The 18,598-nt window shown below is 43.7% G+C and overlaps 1 protein-coding gene across 1 annotated transcript in view; it reads right to left on the reverse strand.

Moving 5' to 3' along the window:
• ccdc88c (coiled-coil domain containing 88C) overlaps window positions 1-18,598 on the reverse strand; it is a 76,773-nt gene that overhangs the window by 15,024 nt on the left and 43,151 nt on the right. The window contains exons 12-22 of the mRNA XM_029687838.2: window positions 17,814-17,958; window positions 14,758-14,939; window positions 13,034-13,171; window positions 12,637-12,921; window positions 11,928-12,473; window positions 11,612-11,851; window positions 9,003-9,130; window positions 7,182-7,323; window positions 6,762-6,959; window positions 6,407-6,568; window positions 2,937-3,214 (exon numbers count right to left, since the gene is read on the reverse strand). Of these exons, the coding sequence (XP_029543698.2) occupies window positions 2,937-3,214; window positions 6,407-6,568; window positions 6,762-6,959; window positions 7,182-7,323; window positions 9,003-9,130; window positions 11,612-11,851; window positions 11,928-12,473; window positions 12,637-12,921; window positions 13,034-13,171; window positions 14,758-14,939; window positions 17,814-17,958 (2,444 nt within the window). The remainder of the gene's footprint in view (window positions 1-2,936; window positions 3,215-6,406; window positions 6,569-6,761; window positions 6,960-7,181; window positions 7,324-9,002; window positions 9,131-11,611; window positions 11,852-11,927; window positions 12,474-12,636; window positions 12,922-13,033; window positions 13,172-14,757; window positions 14,940-17,813; window positions 17,959-18,598) is intronic.

An 18,598-nucleotide genomic window follows, 5' to 3' on the forward strand; every position in this document is an offset into this window, starting at 1 on the left:
ACAGGCAAATAATCTAGGATTTATTTTTAACCAAATGTTGCAATTGCGATTTGACTTGCGAATTAGAGCAAAACTGTTGGAATCATGGGAATAGGAATGACTATTCTAATTCAATAGTTAGAATAGAACAGTGTTTGAGATGACAACGAATTAAAACGTCAGGAAAGAGTTATTGTGACAGGGTAGGAACTAAAGTGTTGATATGTGTTTCCTAGGGGACCCTATAAGCTTTGGCTACATTGCATGGTCTCTCTTAGCTACTTCATGTAGTTAACATATTTTTGCTTGGCATATTCTTCTTTGATTTAGAAGATAATGTTGCACAAACAACATGCTGATTTAGGTCTACACCATCACTGGTATTATCAGGCTGTATTAGCTAGTTACGTTCTCTTACTCAGTACATTTATTAGCTAGCTATTAACATTAGCGGCTAACAATTAGCATCTCAAGATTTAGGGCAACTTGCTAAGAAAAGACAAACTATCTGTTTGCTGATGTAAGAAACAAACAAACAAAAACTAAAAGTGTGATTATAGAACGCTGGTGGGTTTATATTAAGAACGCTGGTGGGTTTATATTAAGAAGCAAAGTGAAAACAGCATCGGTGTCATCAACATTGTTGCGTGTGCTGCATTGACCATACAGACTGAACGAAAGTGTCTCGTGGTTGAGGAACATCCAATGAGCTCCTTGAGTGACAGGGGGCGTGGCTAGGTCTGTGTGAAAAGTGGCACGGAGAGAGAGAGTGGACAGAGATGACTCAAGTAGCGAAGTAAAGTAAAAATTAACATTACAGATGGCATATCACATTTAAAACAAACCAAACATTAAAATACTGGTATAGAAGTAAAAACCAAAATGGTCCCTGCATCAATACCTGTATGTCATAAAATAAGGTATACCGCTCAGCCCTATGAGATATACGTACATAATCTAACCAAGTACAAATATAACCACAGCAAACAAACAAAGAGAACACAGTCGCAATAGGTAGAGGAGTGATGTACTTGTGACACGTGTCGCCCGCCGGCCCTTCCCTCAGGAGTGACCTGCCTGAAGCAGTACATGTTATAAGGTTCCACTGTAAAACAATAAAAGCAGCAGACTAGAAGAGCTCCACCGACATCCAAAAACCCTATCTGAACACCAACTGAATGAAATTAGTCTCCCAGAGTTATTGACCAGTCACAGTTCTGGCCTGATGTTAACTTCTGTTGTCCAGTCCCTCCCTAGCCCTAGTGATAGGCTACCTGTCTCCACCCAACCCGACTGTTTCGGTGTCAGCAGTTTCTCCCAGCTCCAGCCAGGGTGTCTGAGTGAAATCACACCCAGTCTGTTACTGCTGTACTGTTCCAGCCCCGTGGCATGGAGTGGTCAGGAGAGAGCAGGGGAGAGGCAGGAAGGGTACGCAACACATCCCCTAGGTCACTTCCTTAGGGCGGTCTCTCAATGTCCCAGTGCCAAGCCAGTCTGGAAGGACATACTTTCACTAGCCTATGGCTGTTTATATGTGTCTTATCAAATGAGGAAGTCTGTTATTGGAAAATTAACTTCAGAGAAATATATTAACACAGTTCTCTTGATGACATGTAAACAATTGATATTTTACGCAGACTCACCGAGGTCAATACACATGACATGGACATGAACAACCATGTAATATGACCACTCTGTAATAATAATAATAATAATGATATACATTTATTTTAAACGAATCTGACCTTTTTATGTAACATCTTGGTGAGTGTATTTGTGACCATGGTAGTTGACCGCTTGGTGTGTATGACCCATTGCGGACTCTTCCATGTGTGTTCAATCACTTGGTGTGTGTGAGAGAGTGAGAGTGAGGTGTGAACCTGTGGATTATGACATGTATGTGTGACCATAGTGACTTTATTTATTCCGCGCCCTTTGATGATTTCTGAACATTATTAAAAGGTCCGTAAAAAAATCACAGTCAAAATGACAAGTACTATGGTGGTTGTCTATAGTGTGATTTCTAGCGCCATGTTGTTGTTTTTTTTCTTCCTATGAATTTGGCTCTAGCGTTTTTAAGCCACAAAATATTATGACCCCATTCCTGAAAGTTAAGACCAAGGAACAAGTACATGCCTCCTGTTTCCCTCTCTGATACTCACAAGGACTCATTGTGTGTGACAAAAAACACACCTAATGACTGAGGGAAATTAATTCAAAGCATACCTCCTTCAGACTGGAATTTGGCATTAGCTGATTGTCATTTATTGAGATGCCTAGTTTTCAGACTATTTTTAAAAATACCTAATTTCTTTTAAAGATGCAATATGTAACTTTTTGGGCAACCTGACCAAATTCACATAGAAATAGCCCTATTGTTATTTTATTGTTGCTCTTTTATTTTTTTAAACTTTTGTTGACATAGTAAATATTTTCTTAAAACTGCATTGTTGTTTAAGGGCTTGTAAGTAAGCATGTTGTATTCGGCACCTGTTGTATTTGGCATGTGCCAAATAAAATGTGATTTGATTACAATGACTACACTATACTTGCTTGTTTTGTCAAACTGAAATTAGGCAAACTATTCTAATTTCAGCAACCAGGACTTGGTGGTGTGATTTTAATAGCGTTGAGCCTTTTCAACGATGCTAACATTTTTTGGTTGCACTTTGACTCACACAAGTTGAGTGCACACTTTCATAATTACTTTAAGCAACATTCCATTTTAAGAAAAGTGATTTATTGGCGGTTGTGCTGGAGAGAGAGTCAGTTCTTCTGAAGAATAATGTGGAAAATATCCAGCACCCCTGCAATGAACTTTAAAAAAAAAACATTTTTACATATGTCCCCAGTAAAAATATAGTTGAATAGCCCTGCCTTAGGGTATTACCACTTGGTGTGTGTGTGCCAGGTGGTGTGTGTAACCTCTGTGCGTGTGCCCCATGTGTGTGACCCACTTGTTCTCCAGTGTGCGGTGCTCTTGCTCCAGAGCTCTCTGGTTGCCCTTCAGGGTGGCGTGTTGGGCGATGAGCTGCTCGTACTCCGCTGCCTGTCTCTCATGCACACTCAGCAGGCGCTCGTGATCCTGCAGCACGCTCTCCCTACCCACCCGCGACTCCTCCCGCTGCCGCTGCCACGCCTCTGACTCACTCTCCAGCGCCCCCACCTGGCCCTGCAGCACAGCATTCTGGGCCATGAGAGATGCACTCTGGGAGTTGAGGGTGGAGTTCTCCACCTAAAAGAGGGAGACATTTCTTTCATTTTACATCTATATGTTGGCAACAACTGACACAGCTAGTCTAACTAGGAATTAGGGCTGACCCCATTTAGTCGATTGGTCGATAGGCTGTTGGTCGACAGATATTTTTTGTTGTTGAGAGGTCACAAATATACATATATTTTTTCCATGGCACATGTGTAGGGCTGACAGACAAAAAAAGAGTTGTCTGTTATTTAAACCAATCAATTAATAGACATTTTTAAATGTGTATTTTTCCATATATTGACACATCCTATGTGTTTTAATCAAATCAACTATATTAGCTTGTCTGATGCTTTAAGCACACAGTCTGATGAAATAATTAGGACACAGAAATGACTAGAGGGAGTCTGACCAGCAATTGATTTGATTGTGCCGGGGCCGACTCAGACTTGCTGCTCTGGGTTAACAACAACAAAAAAGACAGCGAGTGACTGACTAGCACCCGTTGTCTGTCTCTCTTCCCAGCTGCATAGTCTACCACAGAACATCAAAGTGTTTATCGAGCGGTCTGTGTTGCTGAAACTGCAACATAATTACAGCCATTTCTGACTGAAAAGATCTGTTACCGGAATCCATCATTTCGTTTAGGAAAAACCTCCTATTCCCTCAACCTTTGCTCTCTTTACGTGACACATGTATGCATCGCATGCACATGAGCAAAGACCTGTTCGGACAGGACAAGTATTACTGGAGAACGTTGGTTATGTAATGTAATTATTACTCCAGAATGCCTGTTATTCCAGAGGATGATTTGGATGGGATAATTTTTTCCTCAAACTGCCCCCTGTAATTTTATTTTATATACATTTACACAGTTATGAAGGTCAAACGCAGACATTTCCCTCAAAACACAGGGATGTCGATTTTGCACGGGACTAGAATTATCAGAGGACCTTGGAGTTTGCCAAAAAACAGTATGTTATTCTGGCTGGAATTGTTACTCTCCTGCAATGTAAAAATGACTGACATGGCCAGGACTAATATTACAGATGTAATTATGTGCCTGAGCACAAAACGCCACATTTCCCCAACCTCCCCAGTAAAACTAATACTGTCCGAATAGGGCCTGACCTATAGACCGGGTCGGTCTTCGCCTTTCTGCCGGCACAGGTGAGACCAAAAATGACACCGGTTTATTTATTGTTTAAGGTAATTATTCAAGGCTTGCCTCATTTTATATATTTTTTTAAAACTAAAATGCTTGACTGCATTTCAAATCATGAATGCTGTGTGATGACATGAACAATTGATTGATACAGTAGCCTAAAAAAGTATTGAAATATAGGCCAAAGTAAAACAGATGTGCTTTTATGCCTGAATCTCAAAATGGTGGTTATACAAGGCTGCTATACTAAGCCTACTAATGATAATGACATTACTTATGATCATAATAACAACACCAATAAGAAGGAGATCAAGAAAAAGGAGCATTATCCTGACCCCTCCTGTCTCAGCCTCCAGTATTTATGCTGCAGTAGTTTATGTGTCGGGGGGCTAGGGTCAGTCTGTTATATCTGGAGTACTTCTGTCTTATCCGGTGTCCTGTGTAAATTTAAGTATGCTCTCTCTAATTCGCTCTCTCTCTCTCGGAGGACCTGGCATGATGACTCCTTGCTGTCTCCAGTCCACCTGGCCTTGCTGCTACTCCAGTTTCAACTGTTCTGCCTGCGGCTATGGAACCCTGACCTGTTCACCAGACGTGCTACCTGTCCCTGAGCTGCTGTTTTCAACTCTCTAGAGACAGCAGGAGCGGTAGAGATACTCTTTATGATCGGCTATGAAAAGCCAACTGACATTTACTCCTGAGGTGCTGACTTGTTGCACCCTCGACAACTACTGTGATTATTATTATGAGACCATGCTGGTCATTTATGAACATTTGAACATCTTGGCCATGTTCTGTTATAATCTCCACCCGGCACAGCCAGAGGACTGGCCACCCCTGATAGCCTGGTTTCTTCCTAGGTTCTGACCTTTCTAGGCAGTTCTTCCTAGCCACTGTGCGTCTACACCTGCATTGCTTGCTGTTTGGGGTTTTAGACTGGGTTTCTATACAGCACTTTAAGATATCAGCTGATGTACAGCTGAATTTGGCTTGGTGCTCGAGGAATCAGTAGGCTATTAAACAAACACTCAAACAGGCAACTGAAGTATCTTATTTCTGTAGATATATTGATGACAGTCAGGCACATTTAACAGTTAAACTATTGATTATAGACCTAATTAAGTTTGGATTTCCCCTCTCCCCTGACTTTTCTTAGACAATGAGGCAAGGGGTGTTTTCACATCTCCTCATTCTGCTGCTGCATTGTTCTCAACTGGTTAACTTTGCTATTATGCACATAGCAACATGGTCTAGGAAAAGGCGCCAATTCAACAGCACACCGATGTGTTTCAGAACAGTGGACAGCGATCACTATCGAAAGAGGGAGAAAGCGTATTTGTTACGAAATATAGTTTTTATTAGTGTTGCACCGTTGTTCTTATGTAATATAACCATGTACAATTTCAGTAGCACGTCTTAGACTGATGTACAGTGCCATCCCCATAGCCTCCACAAAGTATGTTTTTACATCCACTGAGAATGACAATAGTTTCTCAATGTATTTGAAAATTCTTTCTAGCTTTGTTGTAAGTCAGTAGCGTGAGCTTTGAACCAGACCCAGTTGATTGAATGTTTCAAGTTCATTGCAGACAGGCCATGCGTAGCCAATGTGATGTAGAAGATATTTCTTTTTAAAATCAGGATATTTTCTACCTGCAATGTTTTTATTTATTTGAAAATCCTAACTGGATCGGTAGAAATGGTAAGATAAAAAGTAAATTAGCACTCAACATGAAAATGTCCCACCCCTGGTGTAGCCTATTAAAGGCCAGCAGCGGGGGGGGGGGGGCATAGGGTGTGTCTATATATGGAAAAATACATGTTTAAACATTTGGACCGATCGATTGGACGAAAGAACAGAGGACTGTCAGTTGACCAAGATCTTTTTTAGTCAGGGACAGCCCTACTAGGAATACAAACAAGGGGGTGAGTAACTAAAAAGGAAACAAGGGGGTGAGGAACAACTGCCAGACCGACACACAACCAAGCTCAGAGAGAGAGAAGCACAGTAGCTGTGTGAACATGGTGGAGCAGAGCCCCTGTAGTATGTATTGTCGTACCTGAAGCTTGGCTGTCTGTGTGTGCAGGGCCGTGTTGTGCTCTTGCAGTACAGCAGACTGCCTCTGTACGGCCACAGTCTGGGCATTCAGCTGACTGTTCTGGGTGTCCAGCTGTCTCAGCTGCTCCTTCAGAAGGTGCTTCTCTGTCTGCAGGGTTGCATTCTGAAGGGAAAGGCATCCAGGTAAGATTAAACATGCACAAATGATGCTTGTATTGGCCAGTATGTTGTGACCGTTACTGTAGTAGCTGTTTTGCTACGTATGTTCTAAGCAAGGGTTGGGGGCTCTACAGGAAGAAGTCCTTGTCAATGGTCAACTAAACTTTCAACCCTTTTAAAATTCCATTCCCACTCACATTCTTCTCTATGTCAATGAGGCGGTCCTTGAGTTTGAGGAGCTCCGCGGTGGCCTCTCTAGTCTCAGTCTCCCACTTCTCCTTTTGGCCAGGCCTGCCCTGGCCCTGACCTACAGCCTGCAGTGTGGAGCTCTGGGTCTGGGAGTGGGCCTCCTCTTCCTCCTGCCTCTGTCGCAGAGCCTCTAGAGTCTTCTTCACCTAATCACCGCAACACAAGAGGGCAACAGTGTGAGTAAAAAGGAAAAAAAGGATTGTAAAGTGAATAAGTTACATAAGAGAGTAGAAATAAGAGTGAAAGTGTTTGTGTGAGAAAGATTGAGTACGTGCAAGAGTATGATTAGTAGACCGTGTGTGTACACACACACACACACACACACGTCTGTGTGTGTGAGTAAATGAGAGAGGCGTATAGGTACGTACAGTGCTGAGTTCAGTGCGTAGCTGCTGGTTGAGACTACTAGACTCCTCCAGTCGGGACTCCAGCCCCTGAATCTTCTCCTCACGGATCTCCAGAGTCTTCTTCAGTGTTGACTCGATCTTACTCTCCAAGATCTTGAACTTACTGAGGGGGCAAAGAGACAGGCAAACAGTATGTCTAAATGTCATGAAGGCCAATAGAAAGTCCCAGAAGAATGAATTCATTGAGATTCAAATTTATCAGCAACGTGGGGCTTTTATTTAAGTCCGATGATGAGCAAACATAATGGAAATTCCTGTAGAACGATGTGCATTTACTTATCTATGTTTGAGGCTGAATGTACTATTTATTGTACCTTATTTGTAATACCAAGAGGGAGACCGCATGTGTGGCAGATATCAAGCCTTCACTTAGGACAGACTAGAGTAATACTACGGGATATCAAGTTTGAGACAGAGGTTTGCTTTGCTGAGGTAATCTGAAAAGTTTTCCAACCATATGACTTTCATCTGTACTAAGGAGTCACTGTATTAGCTTTGCACGAAGACAACTATGACGGAAAAATATGAAAAACCCTAGCCACAAGCAGTTGAACCTAATAGTTAAATAAAAATACATATCATCAGAGTGCAGAGCACACGAGATTACTAAGTGCTGTAGAAATGTAACTCGGGGTGGTGAATTTATTTGACATTAACTGATTAGTGGCAGCTTGGGTTTCATTGAGCACAAATAGCTGGAGAAGGAATGTCTTTGTTTTTAATCCAATCACCCTGGGTGACACCCAGCTGGGTCTCTAAGTCTTACCCTGAGAGGTGCCTCTTAACACATCCTCAGAGACTGAAGAAAAACTCCTCAAGTAGAGGCCCTCCCCTTTCAGGCAATACAAGTTTTTCCAAAGTGTCTTATTTCATATATTTTCCCTTCAGAAAGGCTGGAGTTCAGGAGTGTACAGTTCAGCTATTCCCACAACGCTGTCCTGCTGCTTGCCTCACCGGACCTGGGGTTCAAATAGTATTTGTTTTTTCTTTCAAATACTTTAGTTTTTTTAAACTTGTCTGATACAATTGAACCAATGGAATTGTCCCAAAACCTCACTCATCTGGCACCCCAGGCAGGCAGGCTCAAATACTCAAAATATTTGAAGGAAATATTTGAACCCAGGTAAGGTGCTCCCGGTCACTGTACATTACCTCACCCAGCAGGACTAGATTCTAGAACACCTTCGCTCTCCAGGGAAAATTCCAGAGAAAATTAAACTGTTGCAAGACACAGAGGAAAGGAAATGATCTTTCCCCTGTAATTTTCCCATACAGTCTTTTGAAATTGGTTGTAATAGAACATTGCACACCTGCTGCTGGAGATCACGCAAACACATACACTTTTGAGAGAAACACGTGTTCATGCCACCAACTGCACCAAAAAAGAGCACATTAAATCTGTAGAGAAAGAAATTAAACGCTTTCAACACAGGTTTGAACAGAAACCAGGACTCAGCCACTATACTTGGCACAGGAGGTAGGGCAGAATCCATTAAAGCAAATAACTTGTTAAACATGAAAAGCCCCTTTACAACTCAAAACCAACATGTCCCCTGTACCTCATCTAAAGTGGACATTGGGCACACATTTTCACAAGCACTTCAGCACACACACACACACAAATGCTATAAATACCCGTTACAAAAAATGGCTGCAGTATTATGAGGGTAAGGTATTGAGTCTGAGACATGGGTCTGAGACACCGGTAGTGTGATGGCATGCTGGTACAGTGTAGATGTAGTTAGTGTGATGCATGCTGGTAGACAGTGAAAAGCCTCTTACTTGTCTTCACAGCTGTGCTCCTCCTGCAGTAGTTTCTCTCTGTTCAGGCCGATCTTCTCCAGCTCATGGCTCAGTGTCTCCAACTCATTCCATTGCTGCTGCACCTTTAGCTTCTCATTCACCAGGTCCTGGACAGAACACACACACAATATAACGCTGATTCTACTGAGCTGTCCACCAAACAGTTTTAGAGAGGCAGTTGTAGCAGAAATGCAGATCTAGAAACACGCTGCACATTCAGTATACGGAGAGGCTACTGTAACCCTTACTGCAGTTTTAGAGGCGCATTGACATAAGCAGAGTATGCACAGAATACTAATCTCTCATGGTGTGATCCATAATTTATATATAAAAAACAAAATCTTTATCCATTCATCGGCACCCTGCATTTCTTTTTCTACTTGAACTCTATGTGCTGTATGGTACATCTACACCGAACAAAAATATGAAACGCAACATTTAACCATTTCAAAGATTTTACTGAGTTACAGTTCATATAAGAAATTCAGTCAATTGAAATGAATTCATTAGGCCCGAATCTATGGATTTCACATGGCTTGGAATACAGATACGCATCGGTTGGTCACTAATACCTTACAAGAAAAGGTAGGGGCGAGGATCAGAAAGCCAGTCAATATCTGGTGTGACCACCATTTGCCTCATGTGAGGCCGGTCGGACGTACTGCCACATTTTCTAAAACGACATTGGATGCGGCTTATAGTAGAGAAATGGTGGACATTCTTGCAGTCAGCAATTTAACGCCCCCTCATCACTTCAGACATCTGTGGCATTGTGTTGTGTGAAGATTGCACATTTTAGAGTGGCCTTTTATTGCCCCGAGTAGGTGCACCTCTAATGATTATGCTGTTTAATCAGATTCTTAATTTGCCACACATGTCAGGTGGATGGATTATCTTGACAAAGGAAAAATTATCACTAACAGGGATGTAAACAAATTTGTGAACAGGATTTGAGAGAAATAAGCATTTTGTGCAGATTGACCATTTCTGGGATCTGTTATTTCAGCTCATGAAACATGGGACCAAAACTTTACATGTTGCATTTAGATTTGTGTTCAGTATACAGTATACCCTTTGACCTTTTCCACCTTTTGTTACGTTACAGCCTTATTCTAAAATTGATTATATTATTTTTTCCCCTATCATCAATTTACACACAGTACCCCATAATGACAAAGCAAAAACTGGTTTAGACATTTTTGATAATTTATACAAATTAAAAAACTGAAATATTACATTTACATAAGTATTCAGACCCTTTACTCTGTACTTTGCTGAAGCACCTTTGGCAGCGATTACAGTCTCGAGTCTTCTTGGGTATGACGCTACAAGCTTGGCACACCTGTATTTGGAGAGTTTCTCACATTCTTCTCTGCAGATCCTCTCAAGCTCTGTCACATTGGATGGGGAGCTACACAGCTATTCTTTTTCACCAGAGATGTTCGATCAGGTTCCAGTCGGGGCTCTGGCTGGGCTACTCAAGGACATTCAGAGATATGTCCCAAAGCCACTCCTGCATTGTCTTGGCTGTGTTTTTAGGGTCGTTGTACTGTTGGAAGGTGAACCTTCACCCCAGTCTGAGGTCCTGAGCATTCTGGAGCAGGTTTTCATCAAGGATTTCTATGTACATTGCACCGTTGATCTTAGTCTCGTTCCTGACTGGTCTCCTTGTCCCTGCAGCCAAAAAACATCCCCACAGCATGATAATGCCACCAATATACTTAACCATAGGGATGGTGCCAGGATTCCTCCAGACGCAACGCTTGGCATTCAGGCTGAGGGTCTTTAGGTGCCTTTTGGCAAACTCCAAGCGGGCTGTTATATGCCTTTTATTGAGGAGTGGCTTCAGTCTAGCCACTCTACCATAATGGCCTGATTGGTGGAGTGCTACAGAGATGGTTGTCTTTCTGGAAGGTTCTCCTATCTACACAGAGGAACTCTGGAGCTCTGTCAGAGTGACCATCGGGTTCCTGGTCACCTCCCTGACCAAGGCCCTTCTCCCACGATTGCGCCGTTTGGCCAGCTCTAGGAAGAATCTTGGTGGTCCCAAACTTCTTCCATTTAAGAATGATGAGGCCACTGTGTTCTTGGGGACATTCAATGCTGCAGAATTTTTTTGGTACCCTTCCCCAGATCTGTGATTCGACACAATCCTGTCTCTGAGCTCTACGGACAATTCCTTCGACCTCATAGCATGTTTTTTTCTCTGGCATTGTCAACTGTGAGACCTTACATAGACAGGTGTGTGCCTTTCCAAATCATGTCCAATCAATAGAATTCACCACAGGTGGACTTCAATCAAGTTGTAGTAACATCAAGGATGATCAATGGAAACAGTATCTGTTTTTTATTTTTAATAAATTTGCAAAGATTTCTAAAACATGTTTTCGCTTTGTCATTATGGGGTATTTTCAGATTGCTGAAAAAATGTTTTAATCAATTTTATAATAAGGCTGTAACGTAACAGAATGTGGAAAAAGTCAAGGGGTCTAAATACTTTCCGAAGGCACAGTATATACTGCATAGTACACGTACTTCTCTACAATCTACTGTAGCCTATATTACCCTCAGACCTTCCCCATACATACCTCTCGGAGTGTGGCCAGTGTCCTCTTGTCAATCGTGGCCTGTTTCTGCAGCTCCTTGCTCTCCCGCTCTAGCTCTTTGACCTTCCCAGTCGCCTCCTTTAACCTCTCCAGCTCTTTCTCCTTGGCGATGCCCTCCTTCTCCAGGGAGGCCAGCCTCAGAGCACTCTCCTCCAGCACCCTCTCCTTTACCTCCAGCTGCTGCCACAGCCTCCGTGCCTCCTTCTCCAGCTGCTTACTCTCCTGCAATTTAATTTAATTGAAGTCAGGAGTACTTAAGACAAAGCAACTACAGTTTACACATAACACACAGACATACCTTCTCTGACTGGCCCAGTTCTTGCTCCAGCCCCCTCTTCTCCTTCTCCACTGCCTCCAGGCGTTTCGCCACCAGGCACACCTCCTCCAGCTCCCTTCTTAGCCCCCCTGTCTCGGCCTCGGCCTGCCTTAGCTCCCTTTCCAGCCCCTGGATCTTTGTGGAGCTGTTGTCCAGGCTCTGCTGGAGCCTCTGGTTCTCCTGACCCAGGCTGCTGATGCTCATCTCCAGCCTCTCTGCCCTTTTCCCCTGGGACCTCAGCTCCTCCACAGACCGGGCCAGCTCCTCCCTGTCCCGCTCTAGCTCCCCATTCTCCTGCTGGAGCTGGGCCAGGCGCACGGCGGCCGGCCGAAGAGATTCCACAGTGCGGCGGAGCTCCAGGTTCTCCTGGTCCAGGAGGCTGTGGTCCTTCTCCAGAGTAGTCAGGCGCAGGCTGGTGTTCTGGGCCATGTCCGCCTGCTTCTTCAGCCTCCGGTTGTTCTGCTCCAGGCTGGCGTTGTCTCTCTCCAGGGCCTCGGCCCGGTCACACGTAATCATCAGCGACGCCACCTATGTTTACAGTTACAGTAGTCATGTTGAAATCATTGTGATATGTGATTGTTTAACCTAAGTTGAATACACTGTTTTACTTGCCGTGATTGTGGATCGCATTCTTCAAAGACCTCTGCAGATACAGCAAAACAAGTGTAAACGCAAGAATGACCTCCCTCACCTCCCTCTGAAGCTGCTCTTTGCTCCTCCCAAGATGTGCAGTCTCCCTCTCCAGCTCCTCACAGCGCTCTCCCCTCTCCCTCAGTGTCTCCAGCTCCTTAGTCGACTGCTTGCCCTGGGCCTCTAGCCGGGCCAGCTTGGACCCGGTGTCCGTGATGGTCTGGTGGAGGACGCGGTTCTCCGTCTCCACCTCCCTGACCCGAGCCTCACTGTTGGCTTGGGCGCGCTGACGCAGGGAGCTCACCGCCTGGCTCAGGTGCTCCTTCTCCTGCTCCAGCTCAGAGATCTGGAGAACACACAAAGACAGTCAGGTGGGACAACAGTGACATAAGCGGGACCAGATGACATACACAATCAGTGGTGCATTTAGCATGCGCAAGGTTAGAAGTAGTGTGTACCTGTCTGTCCTTGTCTTCCTGCAGTGTCTCCAGAGCCTTATCCAGTTTCTGCTTGTCTTTGAGTAGATCTTCCCCGAGACCCTCCATGTCCTGGGTGGTCTGCTTCTCCTGGTCCAGCAGGGTCTGCAGATGCTCCAGCTAGGGAAGGAATGGATGATGGATGACAATCATGATAGAAAGCACAAACAAATTCATCAAGCCAGAGCAAAGAGGTCTTAGCAATGAGGTCAAAGCAATTGTCTGTAGAGATCCGAGACAGGATTGTTTCGAGGCACAGATCTGGGGAAGGGTACCAAAATCTATCTATTGAAGATGCCCAAGAACACAGTCAACTCCATTCTTAAATGGAAGAAGTTTGGAACCACCAAGACTCTTCCTAGAGCTGGCCGGCCGGCCAAAATGAGCTATCGTGGGAGAAGGGCCTTGGTCTGAGACGTGACCAAGAACCCAATGGTTACTCTGACAGAGCTCCGGAGTTGTCTGTGGAGATGGAAGAACCTTCCAGAAGGACAACCATCTCTTCAGCACCTCACGAATCAGGCCTTAATGGTAGTAAAAGGCACATGACAGCCCGCTTGGAGTTTGCCAAATGGCACCTAAAGGACACTCAGACCATGAGAAACAAGATTCTCTGGTCTGATGAAACCAAGATTGAACTCTTTGGCCTGAATGCCAAGTGTCACAAGTCTGGAGGAAACCTGGCACCATCCCTATGGTGAAGCATGGTGGTGGTAGCATCATGTTTTGGGGATGTTTTTCAGCGGCAGGGACTGGGAGACCAGTCAGGACTGAGGGAAAGATGAAAAGAGAAAAGTAGAGAAATCCTTGATGAAAACATGCTCCAGAGTGCTCAGGACCTCAGACTGTGGCGAATGTTCACCTTCCAACAGGACAATGACCCTAAGCACACAGCCAAGACCACGCAGGAGTGGCTTCGGGACAAGTCTCAATGTCCTTGAGTGGCCTAGCCAGAGCCTGGACTTGAACCCTTGAATCTAACATCTACGGAGAGACCTGAAAATAGCTGTGCAGCAACAATCCCCATCCAACCTGACAGAGATTGAAAGGAGCTGCAGAGAAGAATGGGAGAAACTCGCCAAATACAGGTGTTCCAAGCTTGTAGCGTCATACCCAAGAAGACGAGGCTGTAATATCTGCCAAATAAGCTTCAACAAAGTACTGAGTAAAAGGATCTGAATACTTGTGTAATTGTGATATTTCACTTCGTTATTATGTTATTATGTGGGGTATTGGGTGTAGATTGATGAGGGGGAAAAAAACAATTGAATCCATTTTAGAAAATAAGTCTAACGTGACAGTGACAACACATGGAAAAAGTCAAGGGGTCTGAATACTTTCCCGAATGCACTGTACATTAAAAACATCCACACCGGTGCTGAGCCAATGCAAAATAATCGAGAAATATTGCATTAATCCGGTACATGCTGCTCTGCTCCCACCCGCATGCTTTAACTGCACCACAAAACATACTGCAGACCAACTTTATAGGACATGTGGGACCAGCATATAGTATCCCACAACACACAGACTGTCAATCTATAAAAGAATGTGGGACCCGCATACAGTACCTTCTGCATGCTTCTTTTCTGTATTCAAGGTGTGTGGCCCCCATCCCTGTGCATCAGAGTGGCTGAACGTGCATCTACACAAGTCTGTCCCTAGTATGTGTGTCTTTGCGCAATCAGTGTGTGTCTGTACAGTACCTTCTTGCAGAGGCCCTGGTTCTCACTCTCCAGCTCCAAGGTATGTAGCTGGCCCTCCTCTAGACTTAGGGAAGCCTCTCTGAGCTCCTGTATGGTGGTCTGCAGAACCTGGTTCTCTTTCTCCAGCTTCAGCAGACGGCTCGACGTAGACTCGTTCAGTTCAAACACAAACGACTTGCGCGCTGCACAAGAGGGGGGGGCTTGATTAATCCAATGCATTTGTGTACTGTACAGTATGACATTGAGATCATAAGTATGTCTATTTATTTAGAATAGTGTGTGGAAGTGATTGAGAGAGCAGCTTTGGTTGCTTGCATAATGGATCTTTTTTTCGTTTTGACTGAATCGGTGTGGGAAGTTGAGTCAGCCACATTTATAGCACACTGTAGATTTCTATATTATAAGTATTGTGTGCAGATTTACAGAATACATACAGTCGTGCTCAAATTTGTTGGTACCCTCACAGCTCATTGAAATAATGCTTCATTCGTCCTGAAAGAAGTGATGAAATTAAAAGCTATTTTATCATGTATACTTGCATGCCTTAGGTATGTCATAGAATAAAGCAAAGAAGCTGTGAAAATATTAATTTATTGCTTATTCTAAAATGTCCTGGACACATGTTGGTACCCCCTAGAAAAGATAATAAATCATTGGATTATAGTGATATTTCAACCTAATTTGTTTCTTTAATTAGTATCACACGACTCCAATCTTGTAATCAGTCATTCAGCCTATTTAAATAGAGTAAAGTAATCCCTGAGCTGTTTGGGATCATTGTGTGCACCACACTGAACATGGACCAGAGTAGTAATCACTGAGCTGTTTGGGATCATTGTGTGCACCACACTGAACATGGATCAGAGTAAAGTAATCCCTGCGCTGTTTGGGATCATTGTGTGCACCACACTGAACATGGACCAGAGTAAAGTAATCACTGTGCTGTTTGGTATCATTGTGTGCACCACACTGAACATGGACCAGAGTAAAGTAATCCCTGCGCTGTTTGGGATCATTGTGTGCACCACACTGAACATGGACCAGAGTAAAGTCATCCCTGAGCTGTTTGGGATCATTGTGTGCACCACACTGAACATGGACCAGAGTAAAGTAATCACTGAGCTGTTTGGGATCATTGTGAGCACCACACTGAACATGGACCAGAGTAAAGTAATCACTGTGCTGTTTGGGATCATTGTGAGCACCACACTGAACATGGACCAGAGAAAGCGAAGGAGAGATTTGTCTGAGGAGATCAGACAGACAATAATAGACAAGCATGGTAAAGAGAAAGGCTACAAGACCATCTCCTAGCAGCTTGATGTTGCTGTGACAACAGTTGCAAATATTATTAAGAAGTTTAAGGTCCGTGGAACTGTAGCCAACCTCCCTGGGTGCGGCCGCAAGAGGAAAATCGACCCCAGATTGAACAGAAGGAGAGTGCAAATGGCTGAAAAAGAACCAAGGATGACTGCCAAAGAGATACAAGCTGAACTCCAAGGTGAAGGTACGTCAGTTTCTGATCGCACCATCTGTCGCGTTTTGAGCGAAAACAGGCTCCATGGAAGAAGACCCAAGAGGACTCCACTTTTGAAAGAAAAACATAAAAGCCAGAAAGGAATTTGCTAAAATGCACATTGACAAGCCACAATCCTTCTGGGAGTATGCCTTTTCAGACAGATGAGTCAAAACTGGAGCTTTTTGGCAAGCCACATCAGCTCTCTGTTCACAGATGAAAAAAATGAAGCTTTTTAAGAAAAGAACACCATACCGACAGTGAAACATGGAGGCTCGGTTCTGTTTTGGGGCTGCTTTGCTGCGCCTGACACAGGGTGCCTTGAATCTGTGTAGGGCACAATGAAATCAAGACTATCAAGGCATTCTGGAGCAAAATGTTCTGCCCATTGTCAGAAAGCTCGGTCTCAATCGCAGGTCATGGGTCCTCCAACAGGATAATGACCCAAAACACACAGCTAAAAGCACCCAAGAACGGACAATTCTGAAGTGGCCTTCTATGAGTCCTGATCTGAATCCTATCGAACATCTATGGAAAGAGATGAAACTTGCAGTCTGGAGAAGGCACCCATCAAACCTGAGACAGCTGGAGCAGTTCTCTCAGGAGGTGTGGGCCAAGCTACCTGTTAACAGGTGCAGAAGTTTCATTGAGAACTACAGAAAACATTTGATTGCCTCTAAAGGTTGTGCAACAAAATATTAGGTTACGGGTCCCATAATTTTGTCCATGCCCTTTTCATTTGTTTTCTTATTCACAATATTATGTTGAATAAAAATCTAAAGCAAAGACTGATTTCTATTAAATATGGAATAAACAATGGTGGATGCCAATTGCTTGTCAGTTTCAAGTTATTTCAGAGAAAAGTGTGCATTCTTCGTTTTTTGTGGAGGGGTACCAACAAATATGAGCACATCTGTATGTGTTGACAGTTAGAGGACCAGGCACAGTGATACATGTGGGGCCGAGGGAAACAGCTGAGCCAGCTGCTGAGTTACTATATTACCTTTCTGACAATACAGAGTTAAATATTAACTTCAACACAGAGGCCAAAATAGAACCCCTCACACACACCACTGCAAAGACATGTCGTGTAAATCTACAGTGATGTTCAACCTCTCTAATAAAAAAAACTGAAATTATGATACAATTCAATTGTCTAATTCAAGTATCAACAACATAGTGTCTGAACTTAATTTTTACTTTAGGTTGCGCCACAAGCTCTGGCAGGATTCACTGAGAATCTACAGCAATCTTCAGATTTTCAGCATTTTCCAACCAAAATCTCCATCAGCCACTAATCAAAGATGATTTATACATGTTGGCTGTCAGCAGAATAATATATGTACCATTTAACAGACCCTACAGTGACTACATGTGCGCAGACATGTTACGTATGGGTGGCCCCGGAAAACAAACCTATGAACTGAACAGTACAGGCCCACTACTCAAAGTGATGTAGCTGGGGAAAAACCTACATGTTTAGTGTGTGTGTGTGAGAGAGTGAGATAGAGAGAGAATATGCATGTGTGTGCGCCTTTACTGTCGCTGTTGTCATTGTTCTTAGAAAGCTGCTCCAGCTCCCAGCCAAGGTGGGTAGACTCGTTCATGCTCTGTTTCTGAGAGATCTCCAGCAGCATGTTCTCCTCTATCAACTCCTCCAGGCGCTTCTTATCTGTGACCCGGTCCTGAGAGGGACAGCAGGGTGAGTCAGACACACACCAACATCTACACAGTTAACAGAGCATTTGGAAAGTATTCAGACCCCTTGATTTTTTCCCACATTTTGTTACGTTACAGCCTTATTCTAAAATGGATTCAATTAATTTGTTCCCCTCATCAATCTACACACAATGCCCCATAAAAGCTAAAACAGGTTTAGAAATGGTATCACATTTATTTGCTATGAGACTCAAAATGTAGCTCATGTGCATCCTGTTTCCATTGATCATCCTTGAGATGTTTCCACAACTTGATTATAGTCCACCTGTGGTAAATTCAATTGATTGACATGATTTGGAAAGGCACACACTTGTCTATATAAGGTCCTACCGTTGACATTGTATGTAAGAGCAAAAACCAAGCAATGAGGTCAAAGGAATGTCTGTAGAGCTCCGAGGCAGGATAGTGTCGAGGCACAGATCTGGGGAAGGGTACCAAAAAATGTCTTGCAGCATTGAATGTCCCCAAGAACATATTGGCCTCCATCATTCTTAAATGGAAGAAGTTTGGAACCACCAAGACTATTCCTAGAGCTGGCCGTCCAACCAAACGTAGCAAACGTGGGAGAAGGGCCTTGGTCAGGGAGGTGACCAACAACCATATGGT

This window comes from Oncorhynchus nerka, linkage group LG18 (assembly GCF_034236695.1).
Source record: "Oncorhynchus nerka isolate Pitt River linkage group LG18, Oner_Uvic_2.0, whole genome shotgun sequence".
In the NCBI taxonomy this organism is placed as follows: Eukaryota; Metazoa; Chordata; class Actinopteri; order Salmoniformes; family Salmonidae; genus Oncorhynchus; species Oncorhynchus nerka.